The sequence below is a fragment of the Struthio camelus genome, chromosome 16 (genome assembly GCF_040807025.1).
Source record: "Struthio camelus isolate bStrCam1 chromosome 16, bStrCam1.hap1, whole genome shotgun sequence".
NCBI lineage: Eukaryota > Metazoa > Chordata > Aves > Struthioniformes > Struthionidae > Struthio > Struthio camelus.
In genome coordinates this window covers 17,265,008-17,283,987 of record NC_090957.1, presented here as the reverse complement: position 1 = coordinate 17,283,987, position 18,980 = coordinate 17,265,008, and the positions used below count along the sequence as shown (strand labels likewise).

The following is an 18,980-nucleotide window of genomic DNA, read 5'->3' as shown; positions in this document are numbered from 1 at the left end:
AACTGGCAACTGGTGTTCGGTACAACACCAAAACCGTTGTAAATATTTAGCACCATTTTTCATATAAACGCTATGTCTTTTACAAAAGGTTACACCTTTTATACTGCACATTGTACACACACCAAAGAAATATCAAACTCCATATAGCTAGCCCAATAAACCTTATGTTTTTAACATTACTTCTATGCAAATGTAATCAGTTTGAAACATAGCTTATTTAAAACACTAACTAGTAGCTTTAGCTATCACATTTCCTTCAAGTCCCTTTATCATTTTAGATGGTTTTACAATCATGTTTTCCTATTTTAAATGTTATGTTCCCTCTATTATTGCTATGTGACAGACCACAAACAACAAGGGTAATTCATTTTAGCGCTTTCCCCCTTTTGCTGTATAAAAGGCATTGACATGATGGCCTGTTACAGTGTCCTTTCCTAGCTAGACACCGCCCTTTAAGTGGTGGCTTCCTACAACTCAAACGGTATGAATTTTTAAACAATTTGATGAGATGACATAAAAAATGCTATTTTTTCAACTCAGAGTTCATTGATTGGGGTGCCTGAAGAGTAGAAAAGCGAGTTGAGGGTGGTAGTATTTAAATCTTTTAGCAAAACATTCAGATACAAGACTTTATAAAGGCTAAGACTACACAAGATGCTCTTGTCTTTATAGGCACACCAGTACCAGATAGGCTCCTGCTCAAATTGTTAGCTATTTTTCATCTAGTTTTAACTTTTCTACTCAGGTGAAAGAGAGACATTAAATATTACAATATAAGACACACAATTCAATGGAAGACTCTTTGGAAAGGAACTTGAAGCCAGAGCCGAGTTCGTGCAGAACAATCCAGGTGATGTGCTTTGGAAGCAAGTTCTGTCCATTAGCACAGACTGCAAAACATTCCAAATACTCTCACATAAAAACCAGGCAGCAGCTAAAGCAGAAACTTGCACAGTGTAGCGCGCCTATCACACAGGACCTGGGAACAGCCCAGCTGTACACTCATTAGAAACTTCCAAATGAGAGTCACTTCCACAGTCAGGACTTTCAATTGCTTTTTTTCAGGCAGCCTCCTTATAGCAGCTTTTCCTTTATCAGAGATCTCTAGTGGCAATTAATTTTAAGTAACAAGATACTAAAGAGAGCAGAATATAATTTAATTCAAAAAAAGGGGGAAGGGGGAAGCTTTGCAGAAGATGATACTTTCTCACAGATAAACGAATCAACAGTCATACTGACAGAGTAGTCAGAAAAAAACTTCTCCAAGTAAGATAAATATTTAATTTTAAGAACGTTTTCAGATCCTGCACTCATAGCACATAAAAAAAGAAGATTCTTCAATTAATCAGACTCTCTACTTGTTGCACTTTAGTCATTATCAATACAGCATGCGTTTTTCAGTGACAGAGCATCCCTGAGACACCTCCTGGCCAATCGACATGTGTGTATACACACACACACACACATATATATGCATGTGTGTGTGCAAATGTGTGTACGTGTATGTATATATGCGTGTGTGACTATGTACACAGTATGCCCACAGATACATAAAACGAACAAGTATGCTGTAATATCAGCACTACCAATAATTATTGCAATAAAGCAACAGAATAAAAACAAGGAGCATATGTTTGTTACCTGTAATATATCTCTGTGACGCTGTAACGTATGCATCAGTGCAGCATTCAGGGATGGGACTCCAGCACTATTTGTATATTCTGCCATTTTATCATTTATTCCAGTAAGCTGGAGTAGGAAAATATGAAATAAATTATTCTTGTAAATTGTTATAAGTTGCTGTAAAGTAACTTCTAAAGTTATAAGATAGGTAAGTTGAAGGAGTTAGCTCCAAAGAGGCATAGATGCCTCCAGAAACGCACCACCCACAGTAGCATCACCCCAACGTTTTTGTCACAGGTACTGCAACATCTACTAGAGGCTGAAGTAAAAACACAGTAACTTGCTTTACCTTTCCCAGAAGTTGTTCAATCTCCACAGCCATAGTCTCAAACATTCTGTCCTGGCTCGATCCATTTAAGAGAGGAGTCGTGTCAGAGCTAAGGGAAAAGAGGAAGAGTATTTACTGAAAAGTACATCTTTTCATGAATGCAAGAAATATGGAAACACTAGTGTTAGATGCTAGCAGACTTCATTCCCTAAGTTTCCTAGAGGGATAAATTAAGTTCAGATAATGACATTTCCCTCTTATTCTGTGTTGTTAGTCCAGATAAGAGTTAAAGGCATATGTCACTTAGGGAAAACATAACCTCCCCTTGGAGGATATGCCTGATGTTAGATTTGTCTAGCACCAACACACACCAGTACTTGTCTAGCACCAACGTCCGTCTCTCTCCAAGTTTTCAGCTTGACTTTTTTTTTTTTTTAAAAGCAGGAAGAAACACTGCAGTATTAGTATGTTAAAACAGTTATATAATTATACGTTATTAACACAGTGCTAGAACATCCCACTGACATTTTATGCAGACAATGTTCCATAGAGCAAAACTGTACAATTTATCACAATTTCTGTTTCATATAGTCCACCTTCCCTATGCTTTTAAAAATAAATTAAAAACCATGAGAAATCACATTCATGCAACAGAAGCACACCCACGTAGTATGCCAACCTGCAGAAGTATGATAGCTAACATCTTTCAAAGACTACTCTCTGCTTTGATAGTCTCTCATAATTAGAGTAAGAAAAAGAAGGAAGAAGTTTTGCACAGGAAAGCAAAAGTAAAACAATCAGATTATACAATGAGTAACACACAGCAAAGAGACAGAAACATGAGACAGAGTCTTGGACTCTAATTCAAGAGCAGTATGACAATCTTGAGGCTCTTTCTCAGGCTTACAGAACCAGAAATTCAGGGAAAGACTCAAGAAATGATTCCACCCTCTAGTAGCTTTATACCAAATCCATTAAGGTATCCACTCATTGAAAACAAGAAATGCTCTGATGATTCAAAGGAACAGGACCAAGTTCACTAATGAAAGTAATGTTTACTCAAAAAGACAAGAAGAACACGAGGTTAAAGCATATGCAGGTTTGTATCGATCAAGGTATACCTTGCAGGATTAAGGCTAGGAAGCAAAAAACAGGATTAAAACCAAAAATCAACAAAGACATGCACACAGCAGCCATACTCATTACTGATACACAATACTAGGACTCATAATCACTACTCAAAGAGCTTTTTTTTTTTTTTCTCTTTTTTAAAAGGCTGCACATATAGGGCAGAGAGGTTGATTATTAGTGCTGTGGAACTGTAGAAAGACCTGAGATGTTTTATTACACTAATCCTCCAGTCAAACATCAATTTGTCTACAACAAATAGAATTTTTACATATATATGCATACACACACATATATAGATGTAGCTCTCACTACTTATCTTAGAAGAAAACCAGGAACTAACAGCTACCCCTCCCACAGGGAGAACAGAACTGCCCACTTCTACTCCTTGCTTGGCTGGTTACTTCCTTGGACCAGTTACAGCAGCTCTCTGCCCCTTGTCGTTAAAATGGGGATTACAAATATCATACCTTTCCACCCAGGAAAGGCATAAAGCTAAATTCCTGGAGCACGCAGCATTTACTGAAGTTCCTAAAAACCTCTGCTGCATTAATGTATGAAAAACTAGAAAATAAGCTGAGGCAGCCAGCTGTACTGTGCACGCAGAGCCCTGCCACCCATTCGTACGCTGTTCCCACAACTGCAAACCAAAGTTTAAATACAGCTTCCCCTAGCAACATAAATGCAACACTGCAGACTGTACATCTTCACTCACACGCCAGTTCCACGGAATAGCACATCTAGACCAATACCAACATCATGTAACTAATAAACACTGAAATGAGCTTCTTAAGAAGCTAAGCATAAAGGCCGTGGCTGGCGGCGGCGAGATAAATATGAAGCAAACTGTAGCAGGAACCGAGCACTCAAAGCAGCGTTGAAACATAAAGAAACGGGTTAGTACCTATACCTGTCGCGCCTTCCGTCTCGGGCGCCGCTGTAGCTGGTGCACAGCTTGCTGAAGGAGACCAGCTTGAGGTCCAGCTCGTTCTCCAGCTGCCTCGCCTGCTTCCTGAGGTCTGAACAAAGCAGCCGAGAGCGGGCAAGGGGTCAGGGGGCCGCGCTGGCACCGGGCCCGGCGGCGCCCCCCGCGCGCAGCCCCCGGGGCGGGAGGGGAGCCCCGGGAAGGGGGGCCGGGGGAGGGGGGAGGCACGAAATGGGGGACCCTCAAGGGACACCGCTGAACACCCGCCGGCCGCGGCCCGCACGGCCGGGAAGGGCCCGCCGGCCCCCCGCCGCCAGGCCCCCCGCCGCCGCCGCCTCCCCGGCGCGACCGGGCACCGCCGCTTCGCGTCCGAGGCGCCGTCGGGAGGCCGGTCGCGCCCGGAGGGGAGCGGCCTGCCCCGGGCCGGGCCCTGCCGCCGGGGGGCCCCCATGGCCGCCACGGCCGCCCCCGGGCCCCACTCACCTTCCCAGTAGTTGCTGCTCCCCGCCGCCATCTTTGTTGCCCAACGTCAGCCGCGGCCCGGCGACAGCGCGCCGCCGAGAAGGGCGGCCCAGAGCGTCTCCCTCGAGGCGCGGTGGCCGACGGGACGGGGAGGCCTCCCGCCGCATCGCCACCTAGCGGCCGGGCGGCGCCTCGCCCCGCGGCCGGCGCCGCTGCACAGCGCCGAGCACCGGCGGCGCCGCCGCGGCCAGCCCCGGCCCCGGGCTGCGGGAGACCCGGGCTCATCCCCCCGACCCCCTCTTGTACGGGCAGCAAACGGGCAGGAGGGGAAGGGGGAGGGCTCCAGCCCGGGGTGGCGGCACAGACAAGCCTGCCCAGCGCAGGGGCCGGCTGCGCTGCCCTAGCTCGGGTAATAGGAAGTATGAGACAAACCCAGGCAGACATCAAAATAGTTTTATACAGATTATTAGATCTCAGTATACAGGTAAAAAACAGAGGCCCCTCCCCCCGGTACAGAAAGGTAGATCTCACATCACACAGATTGATTTTCTGCTCGAATGAAACGTCGATTCATTTCAAGTCCCTTTGAAAAATTTACATTTGAAGGCACAGTGCATAGACCTACACACTCCAGCGACAAGCGCGCGCAGGGGAGACTGGCTCCTCGGCAGAAGCGGCACGGACACTTCCACGAACGACGGGGGCAGGAGGCTGAGCGAGCCCCTCGCTCCTTCAAGGAACCGCTGATAAAAGCCCCAAGCACTTGCTCACTGCGAGCGCCAGACAACACCCGGTCCGTGCTGTGTCCAACAGCCTTGCGCGCGTTTACAAAATAATTCAAACCCACCTACCTTAAAAAAATATGCACCTACTGCAGCTAATTTCGAAATGCATTCTTGGGGGGGAAACGGCTGATCCAGCGCTCTCGCATCCGCTGATTCCTAACGAGACTTATTGCTAGTGCGACAGAGCTGGCTTAGCAAGGCCAGCTCCATTCGTTACCTGCTGCCAGCGCAAAAAGGCCAGAGATCTAAGAGCTGTTTGCAAAACCAGCTTTATTAGAAAACCTCAGCTGCGCCCCTTGCTAAAGGCCTCAGAAGGAGGAAAAGGTCAGAGATGAGGCATGCTTAGCACTGCTGAGCGCTGGCCTGCTGCGGCCCCTTTACCCGCAGGACTGGGTCGCAGCATGGGACCGAACCACAGCCCATGTTCAGCAGGGCGAGCTGGGACCAGGCACACAGGACACATGGCTCTTGCAGAACCACAAGGCAGTGAGAACAGCTCTCGTGCACTGCAGCGACATGGGACAGTAGGAGCACAGGGAATGCTTGGCCTCATCTCTCCATTCCCAGCTGACTGCTCCCACCAGCTCTCATCATGCGCTCCTTTCACTATAATTCTCCATGGAACAGGGAAAAGGTTATACTGGCGTCTAAGGGCTGTCTCTGTCCCTCTACAGAGCTGCACAAAATCGGCATGCAGCTGATGGAACGATCAGCACGACTGGGAGGTGCATCTGCCACCTGCAGAACCGAGGAACGGCTCCTTCTCCAGGAGATGCAGCCCAGCAGGACCTCACTGGGCTGGTAGAGAACAGACAAAGGGGGTGCCCACAACTGTGGTGCACCAGGCTCTTGCATGAGGGAGCTTGGGTCAGTGGGGCAAGTATTAAAAAAGAGAATGAGCAGCAAGGGGGGGAAAAAAAAAGTGCCTGTGCTCCAATGCTGTGCTTTCTGGGCAGAAAGCACAGGAGCTCCATACATAAAGGTAAAGGTTTTGGAAATCAAATGCTTCCTGGACTCCCCGTACATTGGATGTGTTAGTAATGCATTCTGGGGACGCACGCTGCAGCTTCTCTTTCAAAATGCCTGCCAAGTGCTGCTTTTCCCTCCTCTTCTTCAGTACACCCTTCCTTCCCCCAGGCCTCGCAGCAGCAGACATGCTGCAGAGACACAAGCAGGTGGAGCTCTTGCTGTGTTCTTTCAGTAGAGCTACCACCACCAGGGCTTGACCAGAGGGTGTTTTCAAAGTGCCCTGAACACTGAACAGTATTAGGTGGATGGGGCAAAAGGTGCAGCTTTTCTTCAAAATTTAAGACCTACTTGGGCCACGGAGGCTCCACAACCCCTCTCAGCTACTTCAATAACATTCAATAAGCAGTAGCTGGATGTCAGTGAGTTTCTCCATGAATCGTTGAATCGTGGTAGACTTGAGCAAAACATATCTGGGGGAGTCATTAGCAGGTGCTTTCTACAGCATCCACCATAATCAGTTCTATCCAGCTGCTTGGAACAATCTCCAGTTACTCTTTTGGACACCGTGCTGTTATAACGCTAACATGAGACCACAAAGGCCAGGTCTACACAAACGAGAACCAACCCGAAGTGAGGGGGACAGAGTTTCTTTCTTCCTCAGAAGTAAGGAACAGCAACACTGCAGAGCTGGTAAGTGCCTGGCCTTTGTCAGAGTTCACTGAAGCTCTGACATGCTTCTTTCTCCAGCTCACAATGAGAAATGACGCCATTTCCCCCAGCTTTCAGGACGCTGGGTCACAGCATGAGAACTAGCAACACATTAGAGGTGCTCAGCACCCACTGCAGAGCACAGTAGGCCACTGCATCTGAAGGTGGAAAAAAGCTCTGAGGGAGCAGCTGAGAACTAAGTGCAGTCTGCTTCCTAGGGCTGCTCTGCCGAACTGGGAGTCCATGTAGGATGAGGCTTCCTCAGGTAGAGTGAAAAAGAGAATTCAAAACAGGTAGAGAAACTGCTTTGGAGTTGTGTAGCTGTGACCCTAGGCAGGTCTCGGGGCACTTCCCCACCATCTGATCACTGCGCTGAGATGCTGGGGAAGTGCTAGGAACTCTGCTGGCCATCCTATTACGTTACCTTTCAAACGGTGATACATGTACCTCCAGATCTTGACCTAAAAGTGTAACAAGCCATGTCCTTAGCCTCAACATAGCCTCCAACACTCCCTGACTTGCATGTCAGTAGGAACATGGCAAATAGAGGGAAGTTGGGAGCTGCCACCCACACCTCTGGAGGACATGTCCTGCAAGCTGATGTTCCAAAACCGAACCACAGGAATCGCCCCCTTCCCACTGGGGCTGGTCCATGGGGAACCTCCTTTTCTGTCTGGGAGGTGTCAGTGCTTGCTGGAATATAATGTTTCTTCTTCAGTGTCTGTTTCATCCTGGAATTCATGGCTCAGGAGAGACTTCTTCGAGCCAGTGGACATCATGCGGATTTCATCCTCATAATCATCATGGTGCTGGCGGAGACGGTGGAAGCCATCCTTATGTCTGTTGGACTTAATTGAGCAGACGCACCAGATGATACAGGCGGTGAGAACCAGAGCAGACATACTGGCACCTGCCACACACAAGACATTGAAGTTAACACCATGTTCCTCCACCATGGAAGCTCCTGTCTTTCCCGCTGTATCTCTTCCTTTCCACAATCACAGCCACTTTTCTTCACTTCACTGTGACCCTGCTCCTTCCTCCTAGCTGACAGGACACATGCCACGTGAGAGGTGCTTCCAGAGCAGGCCTGCACTAGCTTTACCTTCCGGGCTCATGTCCTCGCATAGCATCACTGAGCTCCTCTGCAGACCACTGGGAATAAACTCTGGTCACCCCAGCAACTGCCACCTTGACCGAAAATCTCTTTATATTCACCCAGTGCCACACCACTCTGAGGGAAACCTTGGGCAAAGTGTGAGATCCCCAGCTCCCAGCTCCACGCACAAACAGGCTCTCCCCATTCCAACCACCTCAAAGTCCACTTTGGTCCATTTAGATCCCTGCGGTCGTATCCATTTCCTCCTTCCCATCTGCCAGCCCAGCACCGCCACATCTAAGGACTATTGGACCCGTTTGCAAGGACAAGCATAAATTCAGAAGGAAAAGCAGGAGGTCGTTCAAGTCTGCTGCCTACTTTTCCAGTTCCAAGACAAGAGTCACTGTCAGGATGAATGGGCATAGGAAGCAAGGCTCAAAGATCTGATGAAGGAAATCTCACACTACCTGCCACAGTTACAACCAGCTCCCTTCGCAGGCCAAATATCTTGTTATCAGTGTCAAACACAATGAACACAGAGCTAGGTGCGTCGTGGCGTACCAAGACCTGCAAAGACACGTGTGAGAGCTCAGACTATCTCAAGGTTTGCACCTCTGTCAAGCGTCCAGAGAAAAGAGGCATTTGGTAACCAGAGCAGGACCAGGCACATGTCAAAAACAAGTACAATGCAGAGAAAAAGCTATTGCTCGGAACTGCCCCGCTGTGCTGGGAAATTCTCCTCCATCCCTTATGTTAAGGCATAAGGCAGCTACTCTGGGCACACAGCCAGCGGCTAAATACAGCCAACAAGGCAGAGCCCAAGTGTGAGCATCTAGGGATGCCTCTGCATGACAAGGGGAAGGAAATCTCTGACAGACATTCACATACCTTGACATGCTTCTGCTGGTACCCGTCGGCCATAGCATTGATGCTGTGCAAGCCTGGAGCCAACAGCACATGGAAATAGCCACCTTCTTTAGTATAGACCTTCAAACCTTCATTAAAAACAATAGTGGCTTTAGAAATTGGCTTGCCACTCTTGTCTTGGACAAATCCATGGACTCCTTTATGCACCTGAAATAAAGCAGTTCAAACATTTCATGTTCGGATCAAATAGTCTGGCACATTTGTAAGTAAAACAAGATCTAACCCTCACCCCTCAAAATACAGCCCATCCTCCATTCCTGACCTCCTGTAAGAAATAAGAGCGTACAGCACCGCCAAGGACTGCTTAGCCCTCGCTGGGGCAAAACTGCATGAAAGTTAAATTCCCATATCAATACACTTCCTGGTCACTTGGTGCCTCTGTTCAATCCACGCCTCATGCGGTCTAAATTATGACCATCTGTAACTACAAAGCACCAATAAAAACACACAGGATCCCTATACTGTTCTCTTTCCCTCCTCCTACCTACCCACCCAGCCCACTACTTGCACTCCTTGCCAGAACTTCTTCCCACAGGCTGCTGCTCACCTCCACAAGCATGCTAAGGAGGGACTTCCTGTGGTCTGCCCACAGGCTGGGGAGCTGTCCTGCGCTTGGAAAATAACAGCAGCTCGTATAAACAGTGATCTCAGGGCAATGACCAAACATAACACTGAAATCCTGCAAAAAACAAAAACAGTTATGACACAAGAGGTAGTATCTACTGAGCTTTGCAAAGATACAACGGGAGGAGGGGGCAGTTTTGCCCAGATATCAGAACAAATGTGTTTTAGTGCTCATTTAAAGCTAAGTCTGCAGAGGTGGAAAGCCTTGTGCGGTGATGAAGTACCTTCATACTTCCCTGGTGACTGTGCCATTCAGCGCCACGGATCACACCCCCAGGAATATTCTCATCTGTGACAACAAGAACACAGTCATCAGACAGATCTGCTCCTGGCAGAGTCCATCACAAGCTGGCCAGCAGTTAAAGGATTGAACCAAACATACCTGACTTATTTGGACAGCCCGGCTGGCCTAAATGCATCAACGGGTGATTGTTTGCATACAGAGATGCCAAATGCTTCAGTGTTTCTTTGTTTTCCACTATAAAGAGAAGGGTGTGACATTGAGAGCACAACCGGAGAGCAGATTCTCATTCTACCCCCACGATCCTATATTAAAGTCGCACATTATTAAACAAAGCTGACAAACCTCACAGAATACAGACAGGAAACAGAGCATTTTGCATTTCCATTTCTACTGCATTTCAACTTTCCCCCTGCCAAAGCCAGTATATAGTCAGCTTTTGATAAATCCCTTCAGTAGTGGGGAAACCTGAAGTCCCGCTGGAACAGACTGTCATCCACTGTCCAGATACAAAGGGCAGGTTACACAAAGGAGGTTACAGAGTATAATGTGCATGCAAAGCCTTGGAGGAGTTAATCGTACCTGTCTGCACTGGCTTATCATACGGGTAAGTGACAAGCAGAGATCCACCATCTAGCGCAACAGACAGGCTGAAATCCTGCTTCGATATCAAGTTCTCTATGATGGCTTTGGTCTCAGGCTCCCGTGTCCCTGAGTATCGAGAGTAATTGCCTGTAAACCAGAACAAGAAATAGAAAAGGGAATTGACAACAGCTTCTTCTGCTATTTGAGAAGCTAGTAAAAGTACGCTCTTTAATGCCTGATATTAAGTCTGCTGCATGTATGAAAAGGTTTTTGTTAGATCTCAGGCAACTGAATCTAACAAGTCAGGTAAAATGCCTAGTCCACACTACCCAGTGGCAGCGTTCCTCTGCAAGGCTAAGTAAACCTGACAACATCACTATTTCCCCAAGCTATTTACTGTGACAATGCAGAGGGTGCCTCGTGCGTTTGCCCTCCTCAGTGTCACTAAAATGAGGCAATGAGGCATTTCCAAAGAAAGCATTTGGGATGATCCCAGCCAAATCCAGTCAGAGAGAACACCTCCTCCCCTGGAAGGGAGGGCATGGCACTCCGATATAGAGCTCTGGATAGGCAAGGCAATCATGCAGGAACCAGAAAGGCATGAAAAAGGAGACTGCTCCAGGGAGCAGGAATAGAGGGCATTTTTCAGAAATTGGGGGTTGGGAGAAATCAATTAACAGGAAAAACATTACATGTTGCCTGATCTCTGGACTATCCCTAAAGAACTCAGCTTCCTCTTCTCTTCTGCAAACAAGAAACAGCAAGTTACCACCTCTAAGGCGGATGCAAGCTTTGGAAGCTTTCTAGCAGTTGCACTGCCTGGGCTCTATGGCAGGAACGCTGCTTTCCTTATAGCTACACCCTGCAACCAAATGACTATGCCTATGCCCACAACAGATACAGCAGAAGACTTCTGCAGCAGCCAACATTTCTACAGGGATGCTACGCATCTGTTCACTTTACTTATGAAGTCTGTGTCCAGATCTCTGCCATGAGCGTTGGTCTGGCCTATCTTTGATGTGCAGTCTCTTTCCTGTGCTATCTCACGTCCATCTGGATTCAGGGAAGGCACAATCACAATCCGTGTTCGGTCAATTAGCTGGGCAAAAGGAGAACAAACAGTACATAAAAACACAATTAGTGGGATTAATTCTCTGTACATCTTATTTGCCTCGATCTCATCCTAGGAACTGCTGCTTACACTGATTTCACCAGTCTTGGGTGCTGTCTTCAGCAAGAGCGTTCCTCAGTCAGCAAGGGAGGAACAGACAAATACTGCCCACCAGCAGGGACGCCCTTCTGGCAGTCAGGGCACAGAGCTGTTGAGGGGGGTTCCCACCAGCTCCCATGGATTTCACAACACCTCCCTGTTGTTCATGGGATCACTGCGACCCACGACCAGGGTTAACAAGGCAGATCTCTCCCAGTAGGCATCCTCTTCTCAGGATGTAGCTGTAGGGTTCCCATAGGGCCCCCGGCACCAGCTCCTCACCTTTGTAACAGCAGCATTCTTCTTGTAGTTCATGCAGAGAAATTCTGCCAGTGCCAGGAGCAACTCTGTACCAACAGGAGCATTTCCGTGAATACCAGCAACAAAGCGGATCTTTGGTTCCTCGGGCTCAGACTGGTTGGGCTTGTTGGAGATTTCGAGGGACCAGAGCTGACGGAACTCAACACTCTGACCCAAACTGCCAAGAGATGAGAAAAAGGAGCATTAGCTCAGGAACAGAGCTGAACCCCTAGCCTGGCCCTTAGGGAGAAATCCTGTTGCAGAAAAGGACTACTGCCCACCTCTGTGAGGAGACAGCAAAGGCAAGTGACACACAGAAATCAACTGCATTATGAATGAAGACTAGCAGCAGCACTGAGCCACATTCATTACGAATGTCAGTTTGAACACACGCACCTGCATGCGAATGTATTCAGGCCCAGATGTAGAGGACACGCAATGCTCTCTACATCTCTGTATAGTCTATAATGTTACTGTATATCTGGAACTGCTAAATGCCTCTGTGCTTCAAATTCTTTTTTTCTTCAGGGTGGGATATATCCAGACATCAAACAAACTTACAAAAGCATCCAGTTCAGAGGACAAAAGCAGGCCTATTTCCAGTAATGCAGAGGTTGTTACTACAGTAGTGCCATTAAGTCAGCAAATTGAATGCAAGCAAAGCAGGGAACAGCCTCAGGGCTGATGCCACTGGAAAGACAATAGAGGCTACAGATCAGAACAGCAGCCTTGCCATCAGCAGGGACAGCAAACGGGACAGCCTTGCCATCAGCAGGCACGCTGTGCCTGGTAACAACAAGCAAACAAGGTCCTGGGACACAGGGTCCAGATTTGTGCCTTCCGAAGCTGAGAGCGCACAACAGTGCTACAGGTCACAAAGGAGAGCAGAGGACTATAGACAGCTGGTCTCCTGCAGCAGGGCAGAGACCTTGACTCAAGACAAGTTACTCAAACACTATGAAATTAAAGTCTGAATGTATATTTAAAAAAAAAAAAAAAAAGGCCATTTGATATTTGTAATCCAAACTTAATCGCTTCTGCTGGGGCCTGATTAGCAGCGTAGATATCAGAAAGGACTTGGAAAAGAGAGGAAACTGAGATAGAGAGTATGCATTCAGATATTTGAAAAAAATTTGGGACATCACTGTTGGGAATCTCACCAGTTCCCAGCACCCCTGACAGTGCCCCAGGTTTAAGGCAGTGAAATGACATCTCAGGGAAGCGCACACAGATGCATCCTTGAGCCTCTGCAGCCAAGGCTCTGACATCATGCCATTACACTTAGGGCTCTCTTGAACTCAAGCACCACAGCAGAGAAAGGGGATAAGCTCCCCATCTCTGCACTGTGATCTTGGCTCATGTCATTTCACTGCTGCTCTGCTACAGGCTGCTACTCAGGGAGGAGTTGAGCACCGCTGCTTTGAGTTCTCACCTCGTGAGATTTGTGATGTGAGGGTAGTTCAGATTGAGGCCTCGGAGGAACTCGGAGAGGTCCTTGTAAGGGCGGTATCGATAAGGAGAGACGTCCCCTGACGAGGAAAGCAGGAGGTGCTCCAGGCCATTCTCAGCAGAGAGATCTTTGATCAGGGTCTCAAACTCCTTCTCGTGGGGGTCGCTGGTGTCTGGGGTGTTCAGGACTGGCACCTTCCCCTGCTCCACTTTGGAGTCTGTCCGTGAAAGAGTGAAGTTGACCTGCACGCCACCTTTGCTGTCAACCTCCACCATCTTAGTGACTGGATCGTACCTGTCCAGGGAAGAAAAGGCAGAAGGAAACGTCAGGGGTTCAAGGCCTCACACACCAAGCCATCCTGCTTCCCAGCTAAACACCCATATGGGACTGCTACTGCTCCCCAGCCAAAAGAATGAGAAGCATAAAAGCAAACAACAAGGACACTCCAAAGGGACATCGAAATGGCTGGAGGACAGGAAGCAGCTCAGGGCTCAGCATGGTGCCGGGCTGCTTTTGGCTCAAGCTTTGCAGGGTTATACAGCAGACAGGCAGGGGAACAAGTCAGGCAGCTTTAACCCAAAGGGGAACAAGGTCCTGGCAGCTATAGAAGTTGACTCATTTCTGTGTGTAGCTGCCTGCAAGAGGACTTCCCCTAAAGAAAGAACTCCTTCCCCACAGAAAGACCCACAGCATTCTCCAAACATAGGAAGATTTGGATTCTACACTGTCACCAGACAAGCAGCCTTTGATATCAGGGTAGCATCACTTTGCTAATTCCGCATAGGCCAGAAGGCAGGGGAAACACCCACGCTACGTTTACTCTAGACAGAGGGAACGGGCCTATTCCTAACTGGGAAGGTTCAACACTGCAACTGTTTGCGCCTTGTGCCGCAGTTCTCTCACCCTCGAGCAGATGCTGTGATTTTATACGTCCCCTGGACCAAGAGGCGCCAATAGTCTCCATCCTTATAGGTGGTGACCGGGTGGTTGATGTCAGCAACGCTGATGGTGGCGTTGAGAATGCCCCTTCCATCCGTGGCGTCCAGCACAAATCCCCAGATACCGCGGTGAACCTGAGCACAGACCCGGAGCACTGCTCAGTGTCAGCCCGTCCAGGAGTGGCATGGCCCACCCTGCCTCCCACTGCACACACCACTGCGGGAGTGCTGATACCGAGACACCGCCAGCTCCCAGCCCGCAAGGTGCAGCGTTCCTGGTGGAGCAACACGTTCCAAAAGAGTTCAGGTTAAACCTGCTAGCAGCTAGCATGGACAGAGGTCACTTGATGAGCACAAGGAGCAATTGTTTGCCTCGCAGTGCCACCACAGCACTCTGCTCCACACCTTTGTTTGCATACCCCAGCTGCACAGCGCTACTGCCAGGCCCCTCTCAGGTCCCCAGGGAACAGCACAGAAAGGCCATTCCAGTCTCAGAAAAGCCACGATATCTGTAAATAAAAAGCCTGCACCTGCATTTCCTGGTTGCTGTTTCCATACGTATTTTTGATATGTTGAGGAGGAGGGGAGAGGGGGAGTCGAGATACGTTCTGATTTCTGTTCAGCAGGTACCCAATCTGGCCAGGAAGCAGCGCTCATTCCAGCCTGCAGTTTAGCCTGTTCATTCTGGCGTGTCTAATACAGATCCCAAGGGGCAGCTCACACAATTGCTTGGGGTCAAAGCGTCTCACCTGTTTCATGAACTGGAGAAGAGACCTGCGGTTCTGCTCCCAGTACTTCGGCAGCTCCTCTGCTTTTGGATATTTCACACAGCCCAACTCAATGGTCACTTCAAAGCAGTTCGTATTTAAGTAATTCCAGTCTTGCATCCCACCTACAACAGGAATGTAGAAATGTAGTTTTGACAAGGTCTCCGGAAGGTAACAGTAGTGTAGCTCAACAGAAATCAGATAGTATTCTGTCTTTCTCTACTAACTACAGCACATATTTTATAGCCATGGAGAGAAGACTCTTACACAAGGCAAGATTCAAGCCTCGAAGAGATGACAAAATAGCAGACAAATAACCATCCTTCTTGTAAATGCCTTTCATGCTAATATACTGCTGTAAAGTTTTATGAAACTACTTTGCTGGTAGCCAGAAAACAAACTAGAGTATAAATTCTTTCCCGCAGGAATAACTTAATCTGGGTACATCATTTAAGATGCTATAAAAGAAACCCAAGTTCCAGTAATCTGGGCTGACCAATGCAGATTTTGGGATTGATCAGACTAAGCTTTAAGCTGCACATGCTTTAGCTTGGAGACAAACAGTCTGAGAAACTTAAGTTCGAGCACTATTAAACCTGCAGACATATGTACTCCACGTCCACTTTACCTGGAACGTTGTACCACTGAGCCCCATTAGTGATGCCATGTGGGAAGTACTCAGTGGGGTACATGTCCTTACAAGGGCTTCCCTGATACATCTGCGTATTTTCCTGAAAAACAAGATGCAACATGTGAAGCTGAGTGCCTGCAGCCTACCGCCACTGGCACTTTTGTTCTAACGTTAGTCACACACTGGGGGCTACTAAAGAGGTTCACGCAGGCCTGCATTTGCACAGCTGCAGCACAAGCAGACTGCACCCACACCCAAACACAAGTCACCGACGTGTTTGCTTTCCTCCTGGCCCATGCACAGTGTTTTCTACCACTCTTCAGTGCATGCGTGACAATAACCCACTGCTACAGCCCCTGCACCTGCACAGAGCACTCTCCCACAATGCCTGCAAACAGACCATGCTGGCATCCGCTCACGGAACAAGAGCCTCCTGCAGGATCCTTCTGCTGTAACCCAAGGAGCCTGCAACACTGAGGAGCCATGTGGGAACAGTACCTGCTCAGGAGGGTTAGGACAGAATCAGGAGTTAACCCAACAGGATGTGCTTGTTAGAGTTTTACCTTGGAGTAGGACAGTGCCAGCTGCTGAAACACAGCATCATCTGGGGATTTACTGTATATGGCTATTCCTTGCTCATCATCATCAAAGGGGTAATTAACCACCAGAGAACCTGCAGGGGGAACAAGATCTGACTCATACCCACACACTTTACAAATCCCTAATAGGGGAATTTCCTCCCCCCCCCCAGAGTGCCAGGAACTAGGTCTTGTGTTTCTTAAGACTTGGCATTAAATATAACACTAAGCCCAATGGATAGAAGAGACAACGAAAGCACGGGAAGAGATAAGACCGCACTCAGTTGGGAAAGTGAACCCAAGTCACAAGACATCAAAAGTTTGGCTTTTACATGCAGGAGATGAGGACAAGCTCATAATTATCACTTTCACGGAGGAGAAAAAGCAAGGGAAGGAATTTCCCAGAACATGCATGGAGCCCTTGACCCAACTGCTGTATCTTTTCAGCCCTCTAGAGTTTATTGTAAACACTGGTAGGTTATAACATCTTTGGCTTATTCAGGTTTCCCCTCAGCAAGTTGTACTAGTAGTACTGTGGGGCCTCTCTGCTATTGCAGAACCGCCAGCCCCCTCTTACCCATGCAACGTATTTCTGTGCTACAAAATTTAACATGCTGGTACAAAGCAACCACCTGCAAGTTACTACGGCTACAAGCCAGCAAGCAAACTGTCTAGGGAATAAGCTGCAATATAGAGACTTAATTTAGATCACTCTAAAAAGACAATTAAATTACAGCAAGTTTCTTAGTTCTGCCAGGCAATTCAAGGCAGGGAACCCTCAGGATTACATCTCCCTTATAAAGTAAAGTTCCCTTTACTTTATAAATATTATGAAGCCAACAGTCGCAGCACTGTCACATACACAGAACCAGCTGCTGAGCAACAGCTGACAAGAGCATCCACACCAACCGCCCCATCTCTCAACAGGCAAGGCGCCAGCTACCCCCCAAAGCACACAACCCCTTCAGAGAAGGGGCTGAGATCGTCCCAGCAGCCTCTTCAACAGCCTACAAAGTATGTTTGGGGACATGGTTTTCACCCTCCAGGTTTGCACCTTCTGATCTTTCTTTCAGCAGCACAAACCCCAACCCACTGACAACAGGTTTATTTGACACTTCCTGGGGCAGGAACCTGGCTGGATTGGCTCCTGCCTTTTCACAGCAGTGTCAAGCACAGAGAGCCCCCTGCCAGAGCTCCTCAGCTCATTCCCAGCAGCAGAGTGGAGACAGCCCTGCAAATCCCATCCCTCAAACCTCAGCCCAGTGGAAGGAGCCTGGTTTGACTGGCATACCTCCATGCAGGTTTGCTGACAGTACAAACGGGTAAGTCTTTAACCAACTCATGACAGCAAGAGTTTCTGGCTGAGGAGGGTCTGTCACCTGGAAGAACTGATCTGGAAAGTTCCGGTTCAGGTCATAGTTGTTGCTGTTGTTTCTGCCAATGGTGCCTCCTCTGTCTCCTGAAAGTTAAGCACATGTTTAAGCTAGTGCCCTATGCAAGTTCACACTTCACTGTGGAGGCCGTCCTCTCACACAGAACACCCAGAGACCTTGGGTAAATGGAAAATCGCAGAGAGCATAATAAGTTGGCTTTGTAAACCCCAGAGCCGTGGGACAACCCTGCTCTCCTTTAGCGGGAGGCCTGCTCTGTGCATGGAGGTCTCTGGAGACCCTTTCAGTAAGTGCTCAGGCAGGCTCTAAGTGTCAGCCAAGCCACTGCTAGCAGAAAGGCAGTTAACCTTGGAACAATCCAAGCAGCCAGGTGTCACAACCACAAAAACCTCAGAGTTCACCTTCTCAAACCAGCCGGACAAGTTCTTTGTTAAACTCAAGCAGAGCTCTACTTCCAGAAGATTGTTCTGAGCAGGTTTTGTTCTGCCAATCTGCAATAGCCATGCAGTTTTAAGGACTTCCCTGAAGGACTTTTTTGCCAATATCAACATCACGCTAAAAGTCAGTATTATCCTTGGACGAGGGCTCTGCAGACAGCCTGGCTCCCACAACACATGTTGCGAAGAACGTGGACCAAAGCAGAGCAAGTATGAGCTATGTCAAAGGAATGCCTTTTTTTTTTTTTTTTTTTTAAATAAGCCTTGGGAAAGCCACAGACCATAAGGGGACCCAAAGAGGGGCAAGCATATAGCGTGGCTAAAGCATCTGCAACTGCTTTAAGCATCACTTGACCGCCTACTTCCTGCAACGCGGGGTCTGCCCACTCATCCCGGAAAACACAAGTCCCTTCCCAGCCTCCTTGTGTAGACAGCATTCCTGCTCCAGCAAGACTTCCAGCTTTTCTCCAAGAGCTGCCATGAACACAAAGTCCTGTTCTCAGTACTAGAAACCCCACAGGTGTTTCACAGCAGGTAACATACCTTCCTGGGATTTCTCATAGCCATCAGGATTCATAGATGGCATGATGTGGATGCGTGTGCTCCGGACCAAGTCAGTCACTTCAGGATCTGTGCCAAAGTTCTTGCAGAGGTACTCAATGAGGTTCAGGAGCAGCTCTCGCCCCACAACTTCATTCCCATGCATGTTACCGATGTACTTGAACTCTGGCTCACCTGCAGACAGGGTCACACCAAAGAGCCAATTGTAACTACTATATTAAAGCTTAGAGACATCTCACTACCCTAGCCTTGCAGTATCAGGCCTTTCTGCAGGGCTGGAGGACACCTACCTAACACGGGAACAGAATACACC

The 18,980-nt window shown here is 48.1% G+C and overlaps 2 protein-coding genes across 5 annotated transcripts in view; both read right to left on the bottom strand.

Moving 5' to 3' along the window:
- Positions 1-4,721, bottom strand: part of GOSR1 (golgi SNAP receptor complex member 1) — a 35,262-nt gene extending 30,541 nt beyond the window's left edge. Inside the window, exons 1-4 of one of the 4 annotated variants that reach the window (XM_068909753.1) lie at positions 4,488-4,721; positions 3,984-4,098; positions 1,973-2,060; positions 1,642-1,749 (exon numbers count right to left, since the gene is read on the bottom strand). In XM_068909753.1, coding sequence (XP_068765854.1) covers positions 1,642-1,749; positions 1,973-2,060; positions 3,984-4,098; positions 4,488-4,518 — 342 coding nt within the window. In that variant the 5' untranslated portion in view covers positions 4,519-4,721. The remainder of the gene's footprint in view (positions 1-1,641; positions 1,750-1,972; positions 2,061-3,983; positions 4,099-4,487) is intronic. The other 3 variants (XM_068909751.1, XM_068909754.1, XM_068909752.1) reach the window with 3 other exon arrangements.
- A 184-nt stretch (positions 4,722-4,905) lies between these two features.
- Positions 4,906-18,980, bottom strand: part of CPD (carboxypeptidase D) — a 28,242-nt gene continuing 14,167 nt past the window's right edge. The window contains exons 6-21 of the mRNA XM_068909697.1: positions 18,650-18,841; positions 17,570-17,737; positions 16,264-16,373; positions 15,698-15,800; positions 15,052-15,194; positions 14,268-14,437; positions 13,347-13,658; positions 11,897-12,092; positions 11,368-11,503; positions 10,402-10,551; positions 9,961-10,056; positions 9,803-9,867; positions 9,502-9,633; positions 8,916-9,101; positions 8,495-8,594; positions 4,906-7,838 (exon numbers count right to left, since the gene is read on the bottom strand). Of these exons, the coding sequence (XP_068765798.1) occupies positions 7,612-7,838; positions 8,495-8,594; positions 8,916-9,101; positions 9,502-9,633; positions 9,803-9,867; positions 9,961-10,056; positions 10,402-10,551; positions 11,368-11,503; positions 11,897-12,092; positions 13,347-13,658; positions 14,268-14,437; positions 15,052-15,194; positions 15,698-15,800; positions 16,264-16,373; positions 17,570-17,737; positions 18,650-18,841 (2,486 nt within the window). The 3' untranslated portion in view covers positions 4,906-7,611. The remainder of the gene's footprint in view (positions 7,839-8,494; positions 8,595-8,915; positions 9,102-9,501; positions 9,634-9,802; positions 9,868-9,960; positions 10,057-10,401; positions 10,552-11,367; positions 11,504-11,896; positions 12,093-13,346; positions 13,659-14,267; positions 14,438-15,051; positions 15,195-15,697; positions 15,801-16,263; positions 16,374-17,569; positions 17,738-18,649; positions 18,842-18,980) is intronic.